Source organism: Protomyctophum parallelum, assembly GCF_964188405.1.
Source record: "Protomyctophum parallelum genome assembly, chromosome: 18".
NCBI classification, from domain to species: Eukaryota; Metazoa; Chordata; class Actinopteri; order Myctophiformes; family Myctophidae; genus Protomyctophum; species Protomyctophum parallelum.
This window is the reverse complement of record NC_139716.1, coordinates 14203178-14229478: the sequence shown is the minus strand read 5'-3', so window position 1 is coordinate 14229478 and position 26301 is coordinate 14203178. Positions and strand designations below refer to the sequence as shown.

Here is a 26301-nt window from a genome sequence, read left to right as displayed (position 1 = left end):
ATATAAACGAACGCCCATCAGAACAAACACGGCTGGATGCACCGCCTTATGTTCTTCCAGATGTCACCGTGATGAGCAGAGCCATTTTGGGGGGGTGTGTGTGTGTGTGTCTGTGTCTGTGTGTGTGTGTGTGTGTGTGTGTGTGTGTGTGTGTGTGTGTGTGTGTGTGTGTGTGTGTGTGTGTGTGTGTGTGTGTGTTTGTCTGTGTGTCTGTGTCTGTGTGTGTGTGTGTGTGTGTGTGCAACAACAATATGTATTGTTGTTTACTTAAGCTGTTGTTTGCCTTGGGGAATGCATTGGGGCCAGAAATCATGTTTATTTTACGCTATATCTTTTACTTTGTGTGGTAAACCATATCTGTTATACTTGCAGGCAAATATGTATCATCCTTTTAAACTGTATATGTTGATTCTCCATATTGTTGTGTAGCCGTTTCTGTTCTCCAGGGGTTATGGCAACATTAAAAAAATATATAATAATAACGTAAAAAGCTGAAATAATATGGACATGGTTTAAGCCCCCTTTTTTAGCATTAGTATTCCTATGGAAAGGGTCTTGTCCTGCGCAGCAGAAAGCCATCAGTCATCAGCATATCTCTTGGAGACAGCAGGGAGAGCTGTCTAACCATGCTGTGAGCATCATGTCTGACTACTGCGCTGGCTCCAGTGGTGGAAAAATAACTACATCTTTTTATTTATGTAAAAGTATCAATACTGCAATATAGAAACACTCCAAGTCTGGAGTTCAGAATGTACATACAGTATGCAGAATGTCCCATTCCTCGGGAATTGGAAATACTAATACTAATAAGTACAGATACCTCAAAATGGTACAGTACTTTGAGTAAATAGTCACTTTTTCCAACACTGACATGGTGTCCCTATTTTTTGGCATCATGATGACATAAAAAGCAACGACTCTCATTTAGTATTCTTATGGAAAGTGTCTTTTCCTGAGAAGCAGAAAGTCCTCTCCTGTCATCAGCAGATCTCATGGAGATCAAGGAGAGCTGTCTGTCTGACCACGCTGTACTGTGAAAACATCATCATGTCTGACTGCACTAGCTGGCTCCCAACTCTTTCTGGGTCAGGGCCCACTTCTGAAAATCAGGATCAGGATCACCTTTATTGTGGGCGTCGGTGGCTCAGGGGTAGAGTGGCTGGATGGTAACCGCAAGGTTGCCAGTTCAAACCCTGTGAGTTATTGTCGAAGTGTCCTTGAGCAAGATACTGAACCCCTAATTGCTCCTGGTGTGCTGGTTGGTGCCTTGCATGGTTTCCACTGCCATCGGTGTATGAATGTGTGTGTGTGTGAATGGGTGAATGTAATGCACAATCTATGTAAAGCGCCTTGGATAAAGGCGCTATATAAATGCACCATTTACCATTTTATTGTATTTACTTCTGAAAACCTGTCACAGGTTTACAGGTCTGAAAGAGTGTGTGGAATTAGTTTTTTGTTTTTGTGCAAGCTATGTCATTTTGATTGTTTCCAGGAAAGAAAGAGATATAATAGATATAAGAACATAATATAAGAAGAGACAACAGCGTATCTACATAATATTTACGCACAACATTAATTCAAACTTCCCTCCAAACATTAAGATACAGTACATGAGATTTTGAACAGGTTTCTTCCTGACAGCGACGAAAATGGACCCGACGATCGTCATTTATTGATCCTCTATATACTATAGTCTCTGGTGTTGAACGTGGATGGACGGGTCATTAATTAAACTGTGTATGTGGTTGTCTCTCGCCCAGACGGGTTAAACTGTGTATGTGGTTGTCTCTCGCCCAGACGCTGGTGCAACAGCAGAAGAGCCGAGCGTTCTACCGTATCCAGGCAACAAGGATGATGATCGGAGCGGGGAACATTCTGAAGAAGCACGCTGCGGACCAGGCCCGTAAGGTACCGTACTGAGAGACACACACACACACACACACACACACACACACACACACACACACACACACACACACACACACACACACACACACGTCAACATTTTAGGAAGATTATTTTATTTCATTATTTAATTTTTCTGTAATTTTTAAATCAATTTATTCTTTTTTACTAAAATCTTTATCCCACAACTTTCTTTCACCTGGAGTCCCGCAGGCCTTGTTGACTAGATTTAGAAGACATTTTGAGGCTCTTGCTGCTGAAATGATCGATTATTTATACTAGCCCTTACCCGTTGTGAGATATATATATATTTATATACGCGGGGGGTACTGCGCCCGGGTGCGTTTGTAATTGACTAATCAATTCATTAATAATCATTTATGGGCTTCGAAACGAAAGGGCTTCGTTACGCCCTCCACATATGGTCAATGCCTGTGTGAAAAGTGGGAGTGATTGGTGCAGGCAGTAAGGAGTTACGGCACTGTTTCTGACAGACACACACACACAGACACACACTCAGACATTGTTAGAATTATAGTATGATGGAAATCCCCATCATTTAACATGCATCTCAATGGGTCAAAGCTTGCCATCTCTCCTCTCTTAGTAAGTGTTGCTAATTTGCCTATTGGACATGGACGCGTTGGGGAAGGACTTAGTGAATGGCTAATTGTTGGTAGTTGTGTTTCGCTCACAACCCAACTGGTGTGTGTGTGTGTGTGTGTGTGTGTGTGTGTGTTGTGCGTGTTGTGTGTGTGTTGTGCGTGTTGTGTGTTGTGTGTGTGTTGTGCGTGTGTTGTGTGTGTGTGTGTGTTGTGTGTGTGTGTGTTGTGCGTGTGTTGTGTGTGTGTGTGTTGTGTGTTGTGTGTGTGTTGTGCGTGTGTTGTGTGTGCGTGTGTGTTGTGTCCAGGTGGTGTCCAGTCATGAGACCCAGGCCCAGGAGTACGACCCTCACACCATCAGGATGGAGTTCGACCCGGTGCTCTACCAGTGCTTCGAGAACTGCGGCTCCCTCAAGCTGACCGTGTCCCGGCGCGGAGGAGACGCCGCGGTCACTGTCAAGGTCAGTGTGTGAACCTGGAGACATCAGACACGGATATGGATACTCCTGGTCAAATACGACTCCACTGCAAGTGAACGATGCTCTGTCAAGTTGCCTATTCAGATGCCCTTGCTTTAAAAAGAAAATATTTAAAAAAAAATATTTTTTTATCCCACGATTTTGTAACCCATTTTTCACCCCTGTGTCAATCATCTACTGTGATCCTGGGCTCTACACACCCTCCACCAACCTAGTCCCCATATATGGGGGACAAGGGGAGAGCAACGGACTTGAATCTATATATAGTATGAATTATATATAAGAATCACGTTTTCGGACACGCGGAGAGGAATAGTAATTTGAACATTTACATAATAAATCAGGATTCTTTCAAGCATACACAATCTAAATCTGTGATGATCACAAACCTGAACACTGTTTTGCAGACAACAACCATGCCCAATTATCCGTCTGCTTCAGCCAGACCACTGCATTGTATTCCCTTCCTCCCATAGCCTGGTTGTACCGTACGGTATCTCTCACTTTAAACACTACAGAGAAATGGAGAAAATACTTGTACACAGACTTCACTTTTACACAGAGGATTTCACTGTGTTGTAGGGGATGAAAGTGAGCTGGGAGAAAGAAGCCATGTTGTGCCATCTTCAAAGTTTCCCTCTGACCCAGAGGGTCTTTCTATAACAATGGTTCTTCTCTTGTTCTCTCTCACACAGTCCTCCCTGCAAACTCTTTTTTCTTTTCCTGCATTGTTTCTTTACTTTCATCCATAACATGGCCATTTTCACTTCAGAGAATCATTTGGTTGCCTCTGTTTTAAAAACCCATTTTCCGGGCAGGAACCCCTTTGGGTGTTAGCATTATGTTATGCTTTAGCTATTGAAAAATAGCAGATCTGCAAGCTCATCGAGCTTGTAGGTCTGCTATTTTTGAAAAATCGAAGAACCACTGACAGAAACATAGCTGTGACAGACTAGTCACTACCCAGGGCAAGAAAGGACACAACACAGGGCAGCTTCCTTGAATCTGTCTTTTTATTCCTCCATGTGCAGGGAATTATACACAATGATATCACCTTACACAGGAGAGGCGATCTCTCCACTGTCCGGACAGAGGCTATCTCCTGAGTGTTTGTGGAGGTGACTGATTTAACCTGTTGTGCCCTTGATCAAGTCCATGATGCACAACAGGTGCGCAGCCACACCCAGCTCTGAGTCCAGTTCTAGTTTGACTCAGGCCAGGTGTGACTGCTTAAATCAGTCACCCTCCATCTCACAATAGCCTTTTCAGAAAACCGTCAGGATGTAGAAGACATTTGATCTGATCAGAATCTGATCTCAGGCCTAAATGGGTTAACTCTTGGGAAGTTTAATTTATGTTTGTGGGGTTGTTTATTCCAGCTAAGTGTTTATTTGGGTTGCCACGTTTGCCATTAAGGTACTCCATTTTTATGTTTGTGGGTTGTTTATTCCAGCTAAGTGTTTATTTGGGTTGCCACGTTCGCCAGTAAAGTACTCCATTTTTATGTTTGTGGGTTGTTTATTCCAGCTAAGTGTTTATTTGGGTTGCCACGTTTGCCAGTAAAGTACTCAATTTTTATGTTTGTGGGTTGTTTATTCCAGCTATAGCGTTTATTTGGGTTGCCACGTTTGCCAGTAAAAGTACTCCATTTGTATGTGTGTGCTGTGCTTGTGCCAGGTGGATTATCGCACAGAGGATGGCACCGCCAACGCAGGCTCTGACTACGAGTTTGCAGAAGGAACTGTCGTCTTCAAGCCTGGAGAGAGCGTGAAAGGTAAACATAAACGACAACAAGAGCCTCGTCCCTCATTCGTTTTGGAAGTAATATTGTTTTGGACGGGAACCCCTTTTGGTGTTAGCATTATGCTATGCTTTAGCCATTGAAAAACAGCAGATCTACAAGCTCATAGCGCGCCACCGAGTGGCGCGCTACGAGCTTGTAGGTCTGCTATTTTTGAAAAATCGAAGAACCACTGACATAGAAACATAGCTTTTTTAGAATCTGATCTCAGGTCAAAATTGATTAATTGTTTCAAAGCCTGGAGGAGGTGAGGAATTCTCAAAGGGTTCCTATGGCATCATATATACCCAGTGGTGGAAAAAGTACTCACATCATGTGCTACCTAAGTAAAAGTATCAATACTGCAATGTATACAGAACTGCAAAGCACTCGTTTCTACACTATTCCGGGCTGCGCACCCCCGCCGCTCCGCCGCCCACTCTTCTGGGCAGTCAACGCACGCACACACACACGCACACCGCACACCACACACGCACACGCACACACACCACACACCGCACACCACACACGTCATTGAACATGCACAGGCAAACAAGAAGAATATGGATTCATGGAATGAAAATAACACGCCGCTCGCGTTTAGAAAAATCAGATATCACTATTTTGTAATTTATGCACAGAGATGATCGATGTTGTGCCTCTAATTCTAGCTACACAGTACATTTCCATCCATCTTTGAAGAAAACAACAGGAATTGATATTGCTATTTTAATGGAATTTAGGTGCCTACAGGTATTTAGGCCTTGTATAGGCTCTAATATTCGCTACACAGTATATTTCTATCTATCTTTGAAGAAATAGAGATAGATATTTGCAATTTGAATGGAATTTGAGACGGGGAGGACCGGGGGGTAGAATTACTCTGTTACAGGTAAAAGTATGATATTCAAAAATTACTTGAGTAAAAGTACTAAAGTATTGGTATCAAATTGTACTTAAAGTACTCATTATGCAGACTTCGATCAATATAGGGCTGAAGTGGTTAATGTATTTTTGTAATTATAATTAAACTCTACAAAGTACCTACAGTAGTAACTAAAGTTTTCAAATCATTGTAGTGGAGTAAAAGTACAATATTTGCCTCTGAAATGTAGTGGAGTAGAAGTAAAAGTACAAAAAACGACATACTTGAGTACAAATACCTGTGCACCCCCCCTCTCTCTCTCTCTCCCCCTCTCTGTCTCTCTCTGTCCCCCTCTCTCTCTCCCCCTCTCTCTCTCTCTCTCTCTCTGTCTCTCTGTCTCTGTCTCTGTCTCTGTCTCTGTCTCTGTCTCTGTCTCTCTCTCTGTCTCTCTCTCTCTCTCTCTCTCTCTCTCTCTCTCTCTCTCTCTCTCTCTCTCTCTCCCCCTCCCCCTCTCTCTCTCTCTCTGTCTCTCTGTCTCTGTCTCTGTCTCTGTCTCTGTCTCTGTCTCTGTCTCTGTCTCTCTCTCTGTCTCTCTCTCTCTCTCTCTCTCTCTCTCTCTCTCTCTCTCTCTCCCCCTCCCCCTCTCTCTCTCTCCAGAGATCACGGTTGGCGTGATTGACGACGACATCTTTGAGGAGGACGAGTATTTCTACGTCCACCTCAGTAACCCGCGCGTGGTCGGCTATCCCGAGCCCGCCCCTATGGACTCTAGCTCCTCCCCCAAAGCGGTGCTGGGCGACGCCCACACGGCCACCGTGACCATCTACGACGATGACCACGCAGGTAATAATGGGACCGTGTCACGTGACGCCTACAGAGAGAGAATTAGGCAGGTTCCTGAACTGCCCAGAGCCCTCCTCTGAGACACAGAACCAATAGGCAGGTTCCCCTGAACTGCCCAGAGCCCTCCTCTGAGACACAGAACCAATAGGCAGGTTCCTGAACTGCCCTCAGCCCTCCTCTGAGACACAGAACCAATAGGCAGGTTCCTGAACTGCCCTCAGCCCTCCTCTGAGACACAGAACCAATAGGCAGGTTCCTGAACTGCCCTCAGCCCTCCTCTGAGACACAGAACCAATAGGCAGGTTCCTGAACTGCCCTCAGCCCTCCTCTGAGACACAGAACCAATAGGCAGGTTCCTGAACTGCCCACAGCCCTCCTCTGAGACACAGAACCAATAGGCAGGTTCCTGAACTGCCCACAGCCCTCCTCTGAGACACAGAACCAATAGGCAGGTTCCTGAACTGCCCTCAGCCCTCCTCTGAGACACAGAACCAATAGGCAGAAATGGTGCCATCCATCTGAAGCCCAAACCGCACCAATGACTCTCCATGCAACTCCTTGCAACAGAACAGTTTTAAGGATCAACGCACAAACCAATGCAACTCTTTGCAACGGCCATTGGGGATAAAGGTTGCAAGTAGTTGCATGTTGCAAGGGGCGAATCATTTCACTGGTTTGGGACGGTTACGACAGAGAGAGAGGCGAGGGAGTCGAGTGTTTCTACGGTCCACTGCCTGTTGCCACTTATCTAGAGTGAGTAGGTGGTGGAGTAACGTAACACAATGTAATTGTCGCTCTCATCTCGTCCTTTTGAGGTATTTTTAGCTTGGAGACATTCAGTGAGGAGTGAGTGAGTGACCGTGAGTGTTCATAACGTAACCTGTCACCCCCTCTGTCTCTCTCTCTCTCTCTCTCTCTCTGTATGTGTGTCTATCTCTCTCTCTCTCCCTCCAGGCATCTTCACCTTTGAGTGCGACAGCGAGCGGGTGAGCGAGAGCGTGGGCGTGATGGAGGTGAAGGTCCAGCGGACGTCGGGCGCCCGCGGCCTGGTGGCCGTGCCGTACCGCTCCGTGGACGGCACGGCGCGCGGCGGTGAGGACTACGAGGCGGTCAGCGGGAAGCTGGAGTTCCACAACGACGAGACCATGTGAGTGACCCCGACCGCGGCTTAGATTGTGTCCAGCGTCTCCACGCATTCCTCCGTCCTCCATATTTGAATTTGAATTTACAGTATTGACTCCAAAACAAGCTCTCAGTGTGATCCAGTGCGGACTTCGAGCGAATATACATTATGAGCGAATGTTTTAAATATTGTCTTGTGCTTGTCAAGGTTGGCCTCCTCCATAATGTTGTGCCTCAACTATTCCTTTAAACCGCATTTGACTGTGTCACCCTTGTACCAAAGAGCACTGTGTTTTGGGATTTGTACTCTGCATCAAGACAATCCACGAGCAAATGCACAGAGCATATTGTTGCGATCACAGACGCTCATAGTGAATGCTCTCCGCATGGTTGCGTTAAGTGCAGCCAGCCAGCCACAGCAACCCTGTGTCCATTAAAAATATAGACTTTCTCCAGAGGTGTTTGACTTGCACCGTCCGTCCGTGGGAGAGATTGAGATCCGATGCAGACATGAAGTACGTGACGAGAACGCATAACATATACAGTCACATACGTGGTGTTAATGCGAAGCCAGTGGCGGCACGTTGCTCAATAATGGTATGCCCTGCCTGGCCACATACATACAGTACAGACTGCATGTTATTATTGTTACTGTATGTCGGCTCCATTATGGTAAGCAGAGCCAAAATGACACATCGACCTCTCGACTTGTCCCGGCGCACGGTGAGATAATGTATTGAACGTTTCACCCTCTCGTTCGGCATACGAGGAGTTTTGTTGTGTGCATACTGTACTGTACAGTCTGTACTGTAAGTGGCGATGTGTTGGACGCCTTCACCGTCGCTGGCTTTCAGACCTTAATTGCTGTAATTGCTTGTACTTACTGTGCTGTACTGCAGGGTTTTACGTGGCCGGTTAAGACTGAGGTTTGGGTCAGCGAGCTACGTGGCCGGTTAAGACTGAGGTAAGGGTTAGCGACCTACGTGGCCGGTTAAGACTGAGGTAAGGGTTAGCGACCTACGTGGCCGGTTAAGACTTAGGTTAGGGTTAGCGAGCTACGTGGTTGGTTAAGACCGACCTACGTGGCCGGTTAAAGGCCTATTCATAGTCTGGATTTTCGGTGGTAAGGTGACCACCGCTCCGGTGGTGAGCTGACCACCGGAGCTAACCCTAGACCGACCTACGTGGCCGGTTAAGACTGAGGTTAGGGTTAGCGAGCTACGTGGTTGGTTAAGACTGAGATTAGGGTTTGGGATAGTGTTAGTAATGGGTCGGTCTAACGGGAGGTCGGAACATGTTACCGTCCCGTCCAGGGGTGCCTCAGAATACTCGCAGAATACTTTCAATATTTGGAATTTATCCATATCACAGTTTAACCCATTCTGACCTGAGATCAGATTCATACGAGGTTCATACGAGGTATGATATCGCGCCACTCGGTGGCGCGATATCATAGCTTGTAGATCTGCTATTTTTTATAGCTGTTGTTGGTGAATGTTTCCCCGTTGGAATAGGGATGCTGGGGTTCAAGTGGTTATTATAAGTGTCAAGCATAAAGTTATTTAATGTAATGGAAACTACTATTCTCTGAAGGTTTCCTCGTGACACATACTGTTATCTTAGGGGAAAAGATATTTACGTACCGTAATATGACATAAATGTTCTGTAAAGTAACAATGTGATGTGGAAGAAGAAAATGTGTTGTTCAGCGATTACACATCACATATCGTTGCAAAGCTGTTGCTTTATCAGAAAATTGATAAATAGAAGCAATACTTTTGAAAGGCGGGGATATTGAGATGCCCCTTTTAGCGTGGCATTTTGTGTGCCTTCTTATTTCATTATGACAGTTTACTGGTATTATTGAAGTCCACACTTCCATAATTCCACGATTAGACTTGCTTTCATCGTGATTTAGCTGTGTGTTCTGCTGAAGCTATGGGACTCAGATATATGGCAGGACCATTTCAATTACTGTAACTCCCACTTTTGGCTGTTTATGAAAAGCACAGTTATTCAATAGCTTGTCGACAAATGAAATGGATCTCTTTTCAGGCCTAGCCAGCGGCAAGGACAAAGTGTTACGTGTTCGATGTTCCCCACAAACGCTTTTATTTCAAAGACAGCATATGAAAGTACATTTGGCAGTTCTCTGTTCACTGATAGACTCTTTAGTCATTTCATCTAGTTCTCTGTTCACTGATATACTCTTTCGTCATTTAATCTAGTTCTCTAGTTCACTGATATACTCTTTAGTCATTTAATCTAGTTCTCTGTTCACTGATAGACTCTTTAGTCATTTCATCAGGTTCTCTGTTCACTCTATCAGTGAGTCATTTCATCTACGTTCAGAGAAGTTCAAGCTTTGAATTCTTGCTGCTTGGAATCAATTTACAATTTACAATTTAGGCATTTAGCAGACGCTCTTAATCCAGAGCGACTTACATTAAGCAGGAACAAAAAGCATGGGAATACATCACAAAAAGCATTTATCATGAAACATGCGTAAGCTAAGAAAGTAACAGTGGAATATCTATATTATTAGACTATACATATAAACTATATATCTATACTACTATGCTATACATATGTACTATGGCGTGCTATGACTATATACAATGCAATTATAGTGCTGTCTACATAACATGCTATAAGTCTATCAAATGCTATCTAAGTCTACCGAAATGCTATCTAAGGGGGTAGGATAAGTGTGTCCTTTCCAACCTGATCTTCTGTTTGTACCTTCAGAAGATCTTTTGCACACATGGCGGCACACGACGGAACACACACAGTCTACGGAAATGTTGTTTTCCTTAAACTTCAAGTTAATTGTCACGTCACAAGTTTGCAGGTTTGTACATGAAGCTCACAGTGCTTTGCCGTTTCAGAAATAATCATACAAATAGTGAATACAGAAAGAAACAGAGGAAACAAAGCCAAATATAACATGACGCAATTAGCAAAATTTAGCAGCAGGTGTGTGTGTATAGCAGCAAATATATACTGTAGCGTCACTGTTTCTTGTGCAAGCGAGAGATATCATTTAGCAACAGATATCATCAGACATGTACAGGAGGTAGAGCAGGTCGTCCAATGATCCGTGGGTCGGCGGTTCGAATCCCGGCTCCTCCTGTCTGTCGACATGTGTCGAAGTGTCCTTTGGCAAGACACTGAACCCCACACTGCCTCCAATGAGTCAGTCGGTGTGAGCTCGCCACCGTCGGTGTGTGAATGTGGGAAGTGAGGACGCTGGCGTCGACTGTTCGCCGCGTCACCTCCCAATGAACCATTCAACCATTGTAAAGCGCTTTAGCACTTGGAAAAGCGCTATAAAAATGCAATTCATTATTATTAAAACTTTATTAAAACGTATTAAACTTCAGGATGTCATGCCGTGGTAGTGGCATGACATTTTTTATTGTATTCTTCGACACACGTGTGTGACTATGTGCATGCGTGCGTGCGTGTGTTTATTTTTTAACCCATTCTGACCGGGCACCCATTTTGGTGTTAGCATCATGTTATGCTTTATCTATTGAAAAATAGCAGATCTACAAGCTCATATCGCGCCACCGAGTGGCGCGATACGAGCTTGTAGGTCTGCTATTTTTGTAAAAATCGAAGAACGACTGACATTTTTAGAATCTGATCTCAGGTCAGAATGGGTTAATCAGACCAGTGTGTGTCCGGCGGAAACCTCGTATGAATCTGATCTCAGGTCAGAATGGGTTAATGCAAGGCCTCGGTTGACAGTGCAATGCACAGTTAAAAGTTTGATCAGGATTCAGAAGTTCAGAAGTTGATTCAAGGTCAGCGAGGCAACAAAAACTTCTTCAAGCGTGATGCTTTTCCTGCAGTGAGGCTCTTGTGCAGAAGATGCACTTTATGGCATTGTATGATTTATGATTCCTACTTTATTATTATTGCAGAGTCCGTACTCAGTGATCTGACTCAGGTTTTCACCCCCTCTTCAATTATTTATTGGGCATTTGAGCCATTTGATGAGATTCAGCCCCTCAGACCCATAAGACTTTGTCCACAGTTCCATGCTGTGCTGATGTTGGTGCCATAGGAGAGATAACCGGGCGAACGTTGATCAAAAATAACAATTATTCTGCATTCTCTAATGTGTAGAGTAAATGTACTGTAGTAATGCAACAATAATGTAACTCTTGAGAGCGTAAAATGAAACCAAATCTTCTTCTTCTTCTTCTTCTTGTCCTCCTCCTCTCTCTCTCTCTCTCTCTCTCTCTCTCTCTATATCTTAACCCATTCTGACCTGAGATCAGATTCATAAGAGTTTTCCACCGGACACACACTGGTCTGATTAACCCATTCTGACCTGAAATCAGATTCTAAAAATGTCAGTCGCTCTTCGATTTTTTCAAAAATAGCAGACCTAAATAAATAGCTAAATAGCTAAAGCATATCATGATGCCGACACCAAAATGGGTGCCCGGTCAGAATAGGTTAATGTCAGTTCAGCTGAGAGAGAAGGAGGGAATATTGCGAGGGGATATCACAAGTGAGTGAAGTGCAGACGATTAATCTAGAGCTGTTTACGATCCAGTTAAATTACCTTGGCAGAAAGTCAGGCGGAGGGAGATGGATGGACCCGAGAGACAGAGAACAGGGGGGTTCTGTAGGGGCAGCGGAGGACGATGAGGACAGGGCATTTTGGGAAAACTGTGAAATATGTCTCTTACTGAATAATGAAGAATGAATAATGTCGAGGCACGCTGCTATGAGAGACAGGTCCAGTTGTGCCATGTATGGCATTTTGTGACAGGCAGCCACACATTATTATTGCAATGAATATGTATAACACAGATATATACAAACAGAAATGAAGGAAGTGAACGGCAATGTTCCCTCAATCTTTTCACCGGTTTTTAGGCAAACACTCTCAACCCTCTGAGCGCAACTTGAACAACTGCTGAGCAACATATGATGAGCGCACGTTACGTACATTATGATCATGTCACGTTATGGTGAAGTAGATGAGCTAAACAGAGAGAAGACTGTGCTTTCTCTCCTCTATGTATATAGCCATAAATACGTAAATACTCTGCAAAGTGTATTCTGAGTGGGCTCTGAGTGGGCTATAATCATCATGGCCTGAACCATAATGAGCCCCATCCTTCAGCCTCACGGCTCCAGGAGACTAACCCACATACAGACGTTTTCAGTAGGCTCTTATGAAGTTCAGGACAAAGACATCAAAAGGAAATGCAAAAGGTGGTCTTAAACCCCCCCCCCCCCCCCCCCTGTACCAAATTGTCAAACATGTCCACAATGGCTTATTCAAACCTATAAGTAACAGTTGCATTACTTTTAACAGTTTCCGTGCTTTGAATGGATTACTCCAGGTTAATGTCGCTGCCATATCGGACATACGCGAGTTTTGTTTTATGTGTTTAATCCGCCGTAATGTAAACAAAAAAAAGAAAATTCTTCTTCGCCGCGGAGAAAGAGAGTAGGCGCATCTGTTGTGATAAAAAAACCGGAAATCGTCACATGCTGTGGGCTGCTAGGGCTTCTGGGAAATTGAGGCCAATGGAAATGCATGGGGTGCAACGCCTCATTGAGACGAGTCTTGTGTGCGTCTTCCGGGTGCACCAAGATGGTGGATGGTACGATCGAATCATAACAAACCACGGGAGCTTTTTTTGCTGGATTTTCGCGGATTAAAAGCCCAAATAATTCAGCGTATGCTCTAAAGGTAATACAACAATCTCGGCAGTGAAGGGGGGTTGATTAAAAGTCAGATAAATCGTTTTCCGCAGTCAAACTGTTAATAAACTGTAGGCTATAAGGGCAGTTACATAAAAAAAAGAAAAACATCCATTATTATTTTTTCAGTATTATAGCTCTATCCGAACACATGTAGAGGAATATGTTGACAAAATGGTGTACACATAAACAACAGGCCTGTTTGAGTCAACAAAACAGTGCATGGACAGACATACTGATTGACAGATGGCCCTGGCTAAGAAGTGACAGGCATTATGATGATTAATACAAGACAGTAGCCTAATAATGTATGCATGCAGTCTGTATGATGTGAACATTTATAGGCCTACCATTTGTAGCCTTACTAGCCTACACTCCGAGTTAAATTAACAGATCGGGGTCCCAGTCCCAGTTAGTCCAGGCTAATTTATATTAATTTAATTTGGGGGGTCCTTGAAATTAAACTGTAGACTATAACAACATAGGGCTTGGTTTAGAAAAGCCTATATATTTTGCACTAAAGTGATATATCGAATAACATATAAATATAGGTTTTAAGGCTAGACTCATGGCATTGTATATAGAGATGGAGGTGGACTTTATCTCTCCTTCATTGTGGAGATAAATATGTCAACACATTAAAAACTATTTACAATTTACAATTTAGGCTGTGATTTACATTAAGCAGTAACAAAAAGCATGGCATACATCACATACATAAAAAGTAGTTATCATGAAACATGCGTAAGCTAAGAACGTAACAGTGGAGTATCTATGTAAACTATATACTATACTATATATTATACGTGTGTACTATAAAGTGCTACAGTATGACTACATAACATGCAATTCTAGTGCTGTCTATGTAACATGTAACTGTTTAAAATACTATCTAAGTCTACATAAAGTGCTATCTAAGGGGCTAGTGCTACGGGCCATGGTGGAGTCTGAAGAGGTGGGTTATTTAAGGGGGTAGGGTAAGTGCTACGGGCCATGATGGAGTCTGAAGAGGTGGGTTTTCAGACTACGCCGGTGGAAGATTGGGAGTGAGGCTGCAGTTCTGACTGTAATGGGAAGTGCATTCCATAGTTTTGGAGCCAGAAGGGAGAAGAGTTTGGGACGTGTGGAGCGTTGTTGTCCCGGCGTTTTTAGTGTAGGCACTTCCAGCTTCCCTGCGTTGGCTGATCTGAGTGCGCGGGAGGGTTTGTAGGGTACGATCATACTTGTAAGATAAGGGGGAGCCATACCTTTGGTTGCTTTGAATGCCAGCATCAGAGTTTTGTATTCTGTGCGGGCAGCGACCGGGAGCCAGTGGAGGGAGCGGAGAAGGGGGGAGACGTGTGAGAATACAAAGTGAATTGTGAATGTTCAGCTTCAGTCAGTTTTTCAGTTCGTACATGGAGCAGTAAGTGCGTTATCTCTGCTGTGCACAGCTGGGGAACCATGTGTTTAATTATACCCATGGTCTTTTTTCAGTCGCTTTCCATGTGCGACACAAAACTACAATGTGTTTGTTTTGTTAGTAGCCTACAGCAGGCAAAAAGTAATCGGACCAAACGTGTGTGTGTGTGTGTGTGTGTGTGTGTGTGTGTGTGTGTGTGTGTGTGTGTGTGTGTGTGTGTGTGTGTGTGTGTGTGTGTGTGTGTGTGCGTGTGTGTGTGCGTGTGCGTGTGCGCGTGTGCGTGTGCGTGCGTGTGCATGCGAGTGCGCCTATAACTTGACATCAGGGATCTCCATATGACACACAGATCCCCAAAGATAGCAGATCTACAATCTCAGCTTGTAGAGCTTGTATAGTAGGTCTGCTATTTTTTATACAGTTGTGCTTTGATGTTGTTGAGTTAATTGCCAATTGGTTGGAAAGGGTTGGAAAACCAACTGCTCTGTATTATGATAATGATAATGATAATGAATGTATTTATATAGCACACTTCAAGACGTAGTCACAAAGTGCTTTACATAACAGCACATCACAGCTACAACAGGATATCATTGAATGACAGCAGGCACAACATGAAAGCATACACACACAAAAATAGAATAAGGTATATGCAAAAGGAAATTAAGAGAAAGCCTTAACGTAAAGGTGGGTTTTTAGAAGGGATTTAAGACATGACACAGATTTTGCAAGTCTTAAATTAATAGGTAGGCCGTTCCATAGTTTGGGAGCCCGGATTGCAAATGCCACCTGCCACCTTTTGTTATACTTTGTTATTATACTGTACAGTATACAGTAGGCTATCTGGAGTTTTGGAGAAGTTAACAGACTGAGGCTGTGGCTCAGGAGGTAGAGCAGGTCGTCCAATGATCCATGGGTCGGCGGTTCGAATCCCGGCTCCTCCTCCTGTCTACATGTCGAAGTGTCCTTGGGCAAGATACTGAACCCCAAATTGCTCCCGATGTGCTGGTTGGTACCTTGCATGGCTTCCGCCGCAATCGGTGTATGAATGGGTGAATGTAATGCACAATCTATGTAAAGCGCCTTGGATAAAGGTGCTATATAAATGCACCATTTACCATTTTACCATTTACTGAGCTTGACAGAGCAAATTGGGGATGGGTGCAGAGAGAGAGAGAGAGAGAGAGAGAGAGAGAGAGACGGAGAGACAGACAGACAGAACATAAATTAAAGAGGGGCACGTTGTTAAAACTCCATCCGGTGTGAACGAAAAATAAAAAAATACACTTTAGAGACACCGTAAATAGAGAGAGAGAGAGAGAGAGAGAGAGAGAGAGAGAGACGGTGAAGGTCGTCGGAGAGAAGAAATTTAATGAGAGGCAGAAGAAAGGGAGGAGAGAGAGAGAGAGGGAACGAGCAGGGGACGGGCGAGCGAGCGACAACACCAACGTGAGGGGATTAAAAGGAGCTTTGTGTGAGACGGACGAAAAATATGGATGAAGAAAATCTGAAACAAACGAGTGGAACGTTGGAGAGAACCTGGGGGCGGGGGGGGGGGGGGGGGGGGCTGGTTCTGTGCACTGGGGGAGGTGGAGGTGGTCTGAGCCAATGGGAGGAGGAGGCTGTAGCTAAATATTTGCTATCGTTTTGGAAACGTCGCATGTCCAGAAAGCCTTCTGATTTTTCAAAAATAGCAGACCTACAAGCTCGTAGCGTGCCACTCGGTGGCGCGCTACGAGCTTGTAGGTCTGCTATTTTTCAATAGCTAAAGCATAACGTACAACACCAAAAGGGGTTCCCGCGCCCAGAACGGGTTAAGTACTGCACTTGAGTACAAAGCAAATGTTATTGGTTCTTTACTTTCCAGTATAGACTTCTACTCCACTATACTATCTCAGAGGCAAAATACTGTACTTTTTACTCCACTACAATTCTTTGACAACTTTAGTTGTCGTCGTCATGTGGCGGGCGTTTTAAGATTCACACAGTCGGTATAGTGCTGTCGCCTCACAGCTATAGAAGGCCCTTAATTATAAATAAAAATAATTCATAGCGAAACCTGACAGCTGGCAGGAGGCCGGGCCATTTAACACCACAGATGGCGTTGGTTCACGGAGACAGACCGCTTCATAAGCTCGTATCGCGCCACTCGGTGGCGCGATATGAGCTTGTAGATCTGCTATTTTTAAATAGCTAAAGCACGACATGATGCCAACACCAAAATGGGTTCCCGTTCAGAAGTACAATTTTGAGGTATTTGTACTTTTCCAATATCCACTTGTGTGTTTCCATTATACACCACTTCTCGGATCCCAAATATTGTGGGTTTTTTTTTTACTCCTACATACATTTGAAATCTTTAGTTACTAGTTTCTCAGTTACTTTGTAGATTTTGATTATAATTACAGGACATACATTACACACTTCCACCCTATAGATATATTTTGGCCATTTGGAAACAGCCGATCTAAATGGCAGATCTGCTATTTTCAAAGTATCTGGATACATTTTGAACTTGTGATATGGTACTTTTCATACTTTAACTATATACATTTTGATACTTCAGTTATTTTACTCAAGTCAATTTTGATTACCGTACTTTTACTTGTAACGGAGTAGTTCTACATTGCAGTATTGATATGCTGTAACTATAACTTACTTAAGTAACAAATGTGAGTACTTTTTCCACCACTGGCTGCTTCCCTCTCATTCATGATCTCTCTCTCTCTCTCGCACGCACGCACGCACGCTCGCACGCACGCACTGTCCTTGTCCTGACACTTGTTCGTATAGAGTCCAGCTGGCATGAGTTGGCAGTTAATTGGCACGCACCGTGACCCTTTATTGCGACCAAAGGGCACAGTTAACTATGAGCCCTTGTGTCTTTGTCACACTCGTCACGTCACAGGGATCATATCATAGTAAATGCAATCTGTCGCAGTTAAGCCCATATATGGAGATCCCTGATGTCATCGATGTTAGTATATGAACCACCTGGTGGTTGAATAGCCACTCCACATATTAAAATAAACCTGTGGGTGTTGGCTGAGAATCTGGGGGTGTGTCTGTGGGTGTGTCTAACATAGGTACCCATAGGTACCCATGGATGTCATTTTGAGATCCAGGAACAAACGAGTAGGATCCCACTGTATGTCAGCACCTGTTCCATATGTTGATCCGTACCCATCCATCCTTCCTGCCTGGGCCCTCATCAAACCCTGTACACTCAAGACACTGCCCCCGCTGCCACCCTTATAGATCTCCATATATGGAGCTGACTTGTTCTGACATTCCATATGTTGATCTGACCTCATCAAACCCTGTACACGCTCCATATATGGCCAGTGCACGCTTCTCGCCCCCCCCCCTGGCGTCTTGCTGGTACTGTGTAGTCCTCACTTTTGCTTGATTTATTATGCACACGGCATGCATGCATAGATTGCCGATCTGCAAGCTCACAGGTCTCGACAGCTTGTCGATTTCTGGTGCGCGACACTGGCATGCAATTTAAACACAAAGGTGAACATGCAAAGATGTCAGACCATGTTGTCTCGCACTATCTTCAGGGACCAGTAGGGGGGGTGGGGGGGGGGTGGGGTGGGGGGGTTGATGGATATGTTTTCCCAACCACTTCATGCATTGGTCGATTTAACAGCGCTAACATCAGCACATTAAAAATGCATGGTGCCCAAGGACACCGGAGTGATGCTTATAAAGTGCGTGTGCGTGTGAGGGCGCGTGCGTGTGCGTGTGGGGGCGCGTGCGCGAGTGTGCGTCTAGAGAACAGTACATCACTAATGCCAGACGGTCCTCAGAGACGGTTCCCTTCAAATCAAGACGACTCTGAACTTTGAACATTGACATTTTGTTTTACCATTTAACGAGAGAATACCTTGAATATTAGCGGCACTTTACGACATCATCATCATCATCATCATCATCATTCATACATAACCCCCGGAGGAAATTATGAATGACTTCAACTTTGAACAAAAAAATAAGCCAAAGGATTTGCCACTAATGTGTAAAAGTTGAAGTCCAAATATACTGCACAGGCTTTCTGGCTCCGAGGCTCGATCTGCAGGGTGGTGAGGAGATTAATGGTCCAGTGCCCTAGCTCTATCTAACATTATCCAGGTTCTTTATGCCACTCTCCGTGAACCCAATTAGAAATGCAATCGTTCAGACGTAAAATAGGCCAGGGGGATACCATTGTAATGCTATTTGGTGTTAACCCATTGTGGGCGTGGAACCCCTATTGGGGTTTAGCATCATGTTATACTTTAGCTATTGGAAAATAGCAGATCTACAAGCTCGTAGCGCGGCACTCGGTGCCGCGCTACGAGCTTGTAGGTCTGCTATTTTTTTTGAAAAATCGAAGAACGACACAGAAACATAGCTTTTTCAGAAAACTGTCAGGATTTAGAAGACTTTTTTAAAATCTGATATCAGGTCAAAATGGGTTAAATAACTGCCACGGTTACAAATTGGAAATGTAATCTACGCCTGATGATGCCCTATTTATATCTGGGACACGTACAGACAGACAGACACGGCTTTAGTGAATTACTTATTATGGATAATTTAATCATGTTCTTTTGAGAACAATCGAATAAAAATGTCATGATCACAATCTGCCCATCGTCTCTGTCCTCAGACTTTTCCCCCTAGTGGCCGTCTATGGAAGCGACACAGTTTCCTGCCCCATGTTGTGCACAAAGGGAGGGACTTATTTCACCCTATAGTTTTAAACCGCGACGGGCGCTGTCTCAAGCGAACTTGAGACAGGTTTTTTTTATTTTATGGGGGGCTAGTGTTCATCGCTTTCAGCTGCAACTGACATGCTCCACAGCATGATCCCACCTTAGCCTCACACGACAATAACCACGAGCATCTCCCCCTGGGTCATGCTGATTCCATTTCCATCTCCTGTCCGCTATCCATCCCTGTCCTCACTAGGACAAGACTACCTTCAGTTAATTTCATCCCTCGCACAGTCACCCCATCAAATCTCATTCATATTCCCTGTAGACCCAAGACTCCTCCCACTAAATGTGATAACAAGCTTAACCTTGCCCTGTTTAACATCAGATCACTAACAAATAAGTCCTCCTCTGTAAATGATATAATCTGTAAAGAGAAGCTAGATATAATCTTTCTAACAGAGACATGGCTTGGCTCGGATGGAGCTTTTCTCCTAGCGCCAGCCTGTCCCACAAACTACAGTTTCATTCACTCTGTTCGCGAGGCTAAGAAAGGAGGTGGACTGGCAATAATCTAGACACATTAAAATTCAAGGCTCTGACCCTTGGCAGCTTTACATCCTTTGAATACCAGGCCACTATATTACTTGGTAAATCCTCTATGCCAATGATTAGCATTTATCGCCCGCCAAAATGCAGTAAAGCAATATTTCTAACAGAAATATCAGAACTTTTATCCATCTGCTCCACGAACTATGACAGAACTCTTATCTCAGGTGATCTTAATCTGCACCTGGATGATGCTACAGATGCTGTGGCTATGGGTTTCTTAGAGTTATTGCACTCCTTTGAGTTTATCCAACATGTTGTTGGGCCTACACATAAACATGGGCACACTCTGGACCTGGTGATTTCCAGAGGGATGAACATCACTGTGGAAAGGACTATTGAAAGGCCTGATCTATCAGACCACTATTTGCTGTGCTTTAATATGACTGTCTCTGATCTAGAGGAAAACATCACTGAATATACCATAACAAAGCGTTTTTTTAGCTCTTCTGCAGCTGACGAGTTCCCTCGTCATCTGGGCCCCCCCCTGCCCGATACTCCCCCAGTAAATTATATGGTTCAAAATTTTTATCTTAAACTAGAGTCAGCTCTTGATATAGTGGCTCCTTTGAAAACAAAAAAGAAACATAATACCAGAGTGACGCCCTGGTTAAATGAGCATACACGCTCACTGAAGCAAGAATGTCGTAGAGCTGAGCGAGCTTGGAGAAAAAATAAACTCTCCACCCACCTAGAGATTCTTAAAAAGTCAACAGTCGCCTATAACAAAGCCCTGCGTCTAGCAAGGCAGGCATATTTCTCTGGCATTATTAACGAGAACAAGACAAATGCCAGAGTCCTATTCTCTACCATTGATCGACTTTTAAACCCCCCCCAGTCCTACAAGCAGTCATTCCCGGCCTCTAAAGCTAAGTGTAATGAGTTTGCATGCTTTTTTGATAACAAAATCTTTAACATTAGAGCTGATATTTTGAATGGTGCTGTTGCTAGTGCAAACCTTCAAACAGCAGCTAACGGTCCCAGGGTAGATCTCTCCAGGGGGAGCCTATTATCGTTTTGCGCAATTGATGAAGATGAACTCCGCAAAACCATATCACAGATGACATCTTCCTCCTGTTCATTGGATACAATTCCCACCACCTTTCTCAAAGAGGTCTTAGACAGTGTGATTGGAGATATCCTAAAAATTGTAAACAGCTCTCTACAGACAGGCGTCTTCCCAGACTCTCTGAAGACGGCCGTAGTCAGGCCCCTACTAAAGAAACATAATCTGGATCCCTCTGTTTTGGGTAACTATCGACCCATTTCGAATCTGCCCTTTTTGGGCAAGGTTTTGGAGAAATGCATCTCTCATCAATTGGACGTATTTCTACAGAGCAATGATGTGCACAACAAATTCCAATCTGGCTTTAGGAAAAATCATAGCACAGAAACTGCCCTTGTAAAAGTAATGAATGATCTTAGGGTGTCTGCTGACAAGAAACATGTATCCGTTCTCCTACTGCTAGATTTAACGGCTGCATTTGACACGATTGATCATTCAATTTTAATACAGCGTCTGGAGCACTGGATAGGCCTGTCTGGTACGGCCCTGTCCTGGTTCTCCTCCTACCTTTCAAACAGAAGTTACTTTGTCAATCTAGCCGAGTTTGACTCAGACAAACACGACATCAGTTCTGGTGTCCCACAAGGCTCGATTCTTGGTCCTCTGCTGTTCTCCTTGTACATTCTGCCATTGGGTGAACTCATTACCAAACATGGAGTCAATTTTCATTTCTATGCTGATGATACCCAACTATATCTTTCTGTGGCCCCAGACGATCCCTGTGCTTTGGACCCGCTGTTGACCTGTCTGTCTGGCATCAAGTGTTGGATGAGTGAGAACTTTCTCAAACTGAATGAGGATAAGACGGAAGTTCTCATAATCGGTTCTAGCGAGCAAAGAGAATCAATAATTGGCAGACTTGGCAACCTGACTGTAGAAGGTAACAGTACAGTAAAGAACCTGGGGGTTATTATTGATTCTGAATTGAATTTTAATTCACACATTAATCATGTTACCAAGATTGCTTTTTTTCACCTTAGAAATATTGCACGGATCAGATCCTATCTGTCCTTGGACGATGCAAAAACGCTAATCCACGCCTTTGTTTTTTCTCGGCTTGACTACTGCAATGCACTCTTTTCAGGACTCCCTAAGAAAGCGACTGACAGATTACAACTTGTCCAAAATGCAGCAGCTAGAGTTTTAACTAGAACTAGGATGAGAGAACATATTACTCCAGTTTTGGCATCACTGCACTGGCTTCCGGTTGTTTTCAGGATTGACTTTAAAATTCTGTTACTTGTCTATAAAGCTCTCAATGGTCTCGCACCTCCGTACCTCCGTGACTGCCTACCTAGATATGTCCCTAGCCGCCCCCTCAGGTCCTCCAACGCTGGCCTACTTGAAGTGCCTAAAGGTATGTGCACAAAGAAGTACGGTGAGGCAGCTTTTTGCTTCTATGGCCCAACAGCCTGGAATAAACTTCCATTCGAGCTCAGACACGCACCCTCTGTAGACATTTTTAAATCTCAACTCAAGACTCACCTCTTCACCCTTGCTTTTAGTTGAGTTTTATTTATTTTATGTGTTTCTATTTATTTTATGTTCTTATATTCGGTTTTGTTCTCTGCTATTGTTCTATCATTTTAACTACTTGTGTTTTATTGTATTTTATTTTTGTGTCCTGCCCTGTGAAGCACTTTGAGCTGCATTTTATGTATGAAAAGTGCTATACAAATAAAGTTTATTATTATTATTATTAGTGTGTGATATGAAAATGTGAGCTGTAATCATATTCCATCATATTCACATGCTTTTGGAGAGAAATGAGACAGACTCCATGCAGTCTCTTTCAGTAGTACATTATAGAGGCCTGCAGAGGGGAGCTGTGTGTGTGTCTGTGTCACAGGTGATGCTCGTTATTGATACTCATTAATACATCAAGGAAGGCAATTATGTTTCTGCACTGTCAAATAGGTCTATCCTAAGATGTTTCTGCACTGTCAAATAGGTCTATCCTAAGATGTTTCTGCACTGTCAAATAGGTCTATCCTAAGATGTTTCTGCACTGTCAAATAGGTCTATCCTAAGATGTTTCTGCACTGTCAAATAGGTCTATCCTAAGATGTTTCTGCACTGTCAAATAGGTCTATCCTAAGATGTTTCTGCACCGTCAAATAGGTCTATCCTAAGATGTTTCTGCACTGTCAAATAGGTCTATCCTAAGATGTTTCTGCACCGTCAAATAGGTCTATCCTAAGATGTTTCTGCACCGTCAAATAGGTCTATCCTAAGCTGTTTCTGCACTGTCAAATAGGTCTATCCTAAGATGTTTCTGCACTGTCAAATAGGTCTATCCTAAGATGTTTCTGCACTGTCAAATAGGTCTATCCTAAGATGTTTCTGCACTGTCAAATAGGTCTATCCTAAGATGTTTCTGCACTGTCAAATAGGTCTATCCTAAGATGCCGTCAAAGAAAAGAAGAAATGTCGTATCGTGAAAAATTGTATTGTGAACCTCATATCGTGATACGTATCGTATATCGTGAGTTGAGTGTATCGTTCAGATCTCAGATCAGAATGGGTTAATCAGACCAGTGTGTTGTCCAGCGGAAACCTCGTATGAATCTGATCTCAGGTCAGAATGGGGTAATCATCTCTATCTGCTCTGCTCTGCTGTCACATTATACTCTACATCTGTATGCAGTGGCGGAAAAGGTATACTCAAATGTCTTACTCGAGTAAAAGTATCAGTACTACTGCACAATATGGAAAAATATACTCTCTCTCTGTCCTCCTGGTTATGCGAGGTCATAGGGGAGGTTGGCAGAGTGAGATGACAGCTCGGAGCCCATATGCAGCTGACTTGTGTGTGTGTGTGTGTGTGTGTGTGTGTGTGTGTGTGTGTGTGTGTGTGTGTCGTATCATATTAACTGCGTTTGTTTTTTTATCTCCCCCTGGAGATAATGTACTTTCCTGTCCTTGGCCGGTCTTGTGCACGGCTCTGAAAGCTAATGAAAAGAGATTATGTGATCAATATTTCCCGATAATCTGATAATCTGTATTCACCCTATAATCCAGGGGCTAATTCCTCCCGGACTTTTACATTTCCAAGGTTTCCCCGATTAGCTTTAGCTTCTGGCTCTCTGCACTAACTCTCTGTTATCTCTTCTGATTGGATCGAATTAGTATCCCAGCCTGTTTGCTAAAGAGCTGCAGAGACAGGGAGACCTCTGTTACTGAACTCTCTATAGCAATGATTACTGTCAGAACACAGAGCTGTTCAACATTCATTTTAACAACGCAGTATCACTTTAACGTGGTTTTCTTCAGGGTCCACGGTCATCTTTCTACACACAAGCAAGCATTACGCAGTCAGTCATCACACATCAGGGCAAGGAAAGGAAGCATGGTTGGATGGAATTAAGCGAGGCAAGGAATGAAGTGAAGACGCGGAAGGAAAATAAAATAGAGTAGAGGGAGGAGGCGAGACTGATCCTAAGGAATACTAAGGTGGTTGACTAGACAGACAGAGAGAGAGACAGAGACACAGATAGAGAGAGAGAGAGAGAGAGAGAGAGAGAGAGAGAGAGAGAGAGAGTTTCCAGAAGTTTCCGAGGGCAGATAAACAGATAAACATTGTGCCTTTCTGGGCCAATGCTTTGGATGTTTGGATTCTCACCTGGGATGCCTCAGGATTTAATTCTGTCGGCTTGTGATGTTTATGTACTTTGTAGTCAGTGTGTGTGACGTGAGTGTGTGGGGGTGCGTGTGTGTGTGTGCGTGCGTGCGGGGGTGGCTGTGCATGCGTGCGTGCGCGCACAGCCAGATCCAGACTCCAGACAGAGGGTGTTATATACTTTAGATGTGAACTAGACTCCAGGCTGGATCGTCGTGGGATTCGCTGTGGAATAATTAGTGTCTTTCTCCACCTTGTCTCCACTTTATATCCCCTCTTCCTAATTCTCTCTGTCAAGCTGTTCTTTTCTTTCTCTCATTTCTTTGTGACCAACTTTAAAGGAACCCCCGGGTTAGCACAGACATTAACAGGAGAGGGAAACAGGTCTTGGATGGAATCTGTCCGAACTCATAGAAGGATATAACTTCCAACCATGGATACTGAGGTTATGGTGGCGGTTTCCATCTCATTAATTACCAGCATCTTTTTTGCAGCCGCGGCTAAACCGACAAATAGAGCACTGGAGTCTGACGTCAATATCGGTAGAAGAGGGCGCTAAGTCCACAGGTTCATGTACTTTTTATTTGCACTGTAATCATTTTAATCCATGCCGTTTAACTCGTATGGATATGAAGAATCAAACTGATTACAAGAAAACACTAATGTTACTGCTGCAGAATTAGTACCCCCCCTAAAAATCATTAAATTATTATTACGTTTTGTATTTTGTATGTTTTCTTGGAAACATTTCGAAATAATAATTAACGACGAAACATAATATGAAGGGATATTGACTTGTGACCCATAAAAAATGCAGCCGACAAATGGGTTTCCGACCCATGAGTTTGACAAACAGCAGTGATTTGACCTCATGCAGTATATACCGTTTAGTCATTTCTCTCTCTCTTCATTCAATCCCTCCCTCTCTCGCTCACCCTGACCCTACAGCCCCCCCCCCTCTGGCCCTATCTGCATGCGTTCTCTCCTCCAGTCATCCATCCATCCATCTCTGTCCACCTCCCTCCATCTTTACGTTGGGTCAGGTTCGGGAGGAGGAGAAGTGGGATTCTTTTTTTTTCTTCTTTTTTGCCCAAGGCAATTTAGCTGGGTGACAACCTAGCTCATAACTCAGCGTCTACAAATCTGTCTGCCTTGTCTGCTTGCCTGCCTCTTTCTCCTCCTCCTCTCTCAGTCTCTCTCTCTCTCTCTCTCTCTCTCTCTCTCTCTATCTCTCTCTCTCTCTCTCTCTCTCTCTCTCTCTCTCTCTCTCTCTCTCTCTCTCTCTCTCTCTCTCTCTCTCTCCCTGGAGTCTGGGGAAGAAAGTGAAGAATTGATGGTCGGTGGAGAGAGGAGAGAGGATTGGGGGATCATTGGGGATGCAGGCTTTCGAGAAGAAGGGGAGGATCAGGGTTAAAGTCTCGGTTAACAACATCTGAGCTCTGGGGCTCTGCGGATGGAGTTGAACTGACAAGAGGGGAGAGAGAGAGAGAGTGAGAGATAATTTTTTTATCGTGGGTATATGTGAGGGCTGAGGGGAAAGGATGGAGAAAGTACCATATCGTTAAGGAGAAAT

General features: G+C 43.9%; 1 protein-coding gene across 3 annotated transcripts in view; it reads left to right on the top strand.

Moving 5' to 3' along the window:
• LOC310875821 (sodium/calcium exchanger 1-like) overlaps positions 1 to 26301 on the top strand; it is a gene marked incomplete at its 3' end in the record, with an annotated part of 87659 nt that overhangs the window by 20859 nt on the left and 40499 nt on the right. For all 3 annotated transcript variants that reach the window (XM_083789212.1, XM_083789213.1, XM_083789214.1), the window contains 5 exons: positions 1801 to 1911; positions 2819 to 2971; positions 4667 to 4763; positions 6292 to 6477; positions 7432 to 7624. In XM_083789212.1, the coding sequence (XP_083645338.1) occupies positions 1801 to 1911; positions 2819 to 2971; positions 4667 to 4763; positions 6292 to 6477; positions 7432 to 7624 (740 nt within the window). The remainder of the gene's footprint in view (positions 1 to 1800; positions 1912 to 2818; positions 2972 to 4666; positions 4764 to 6291; positions 6478 to 7431; positions 7625 to 26301) is intronic.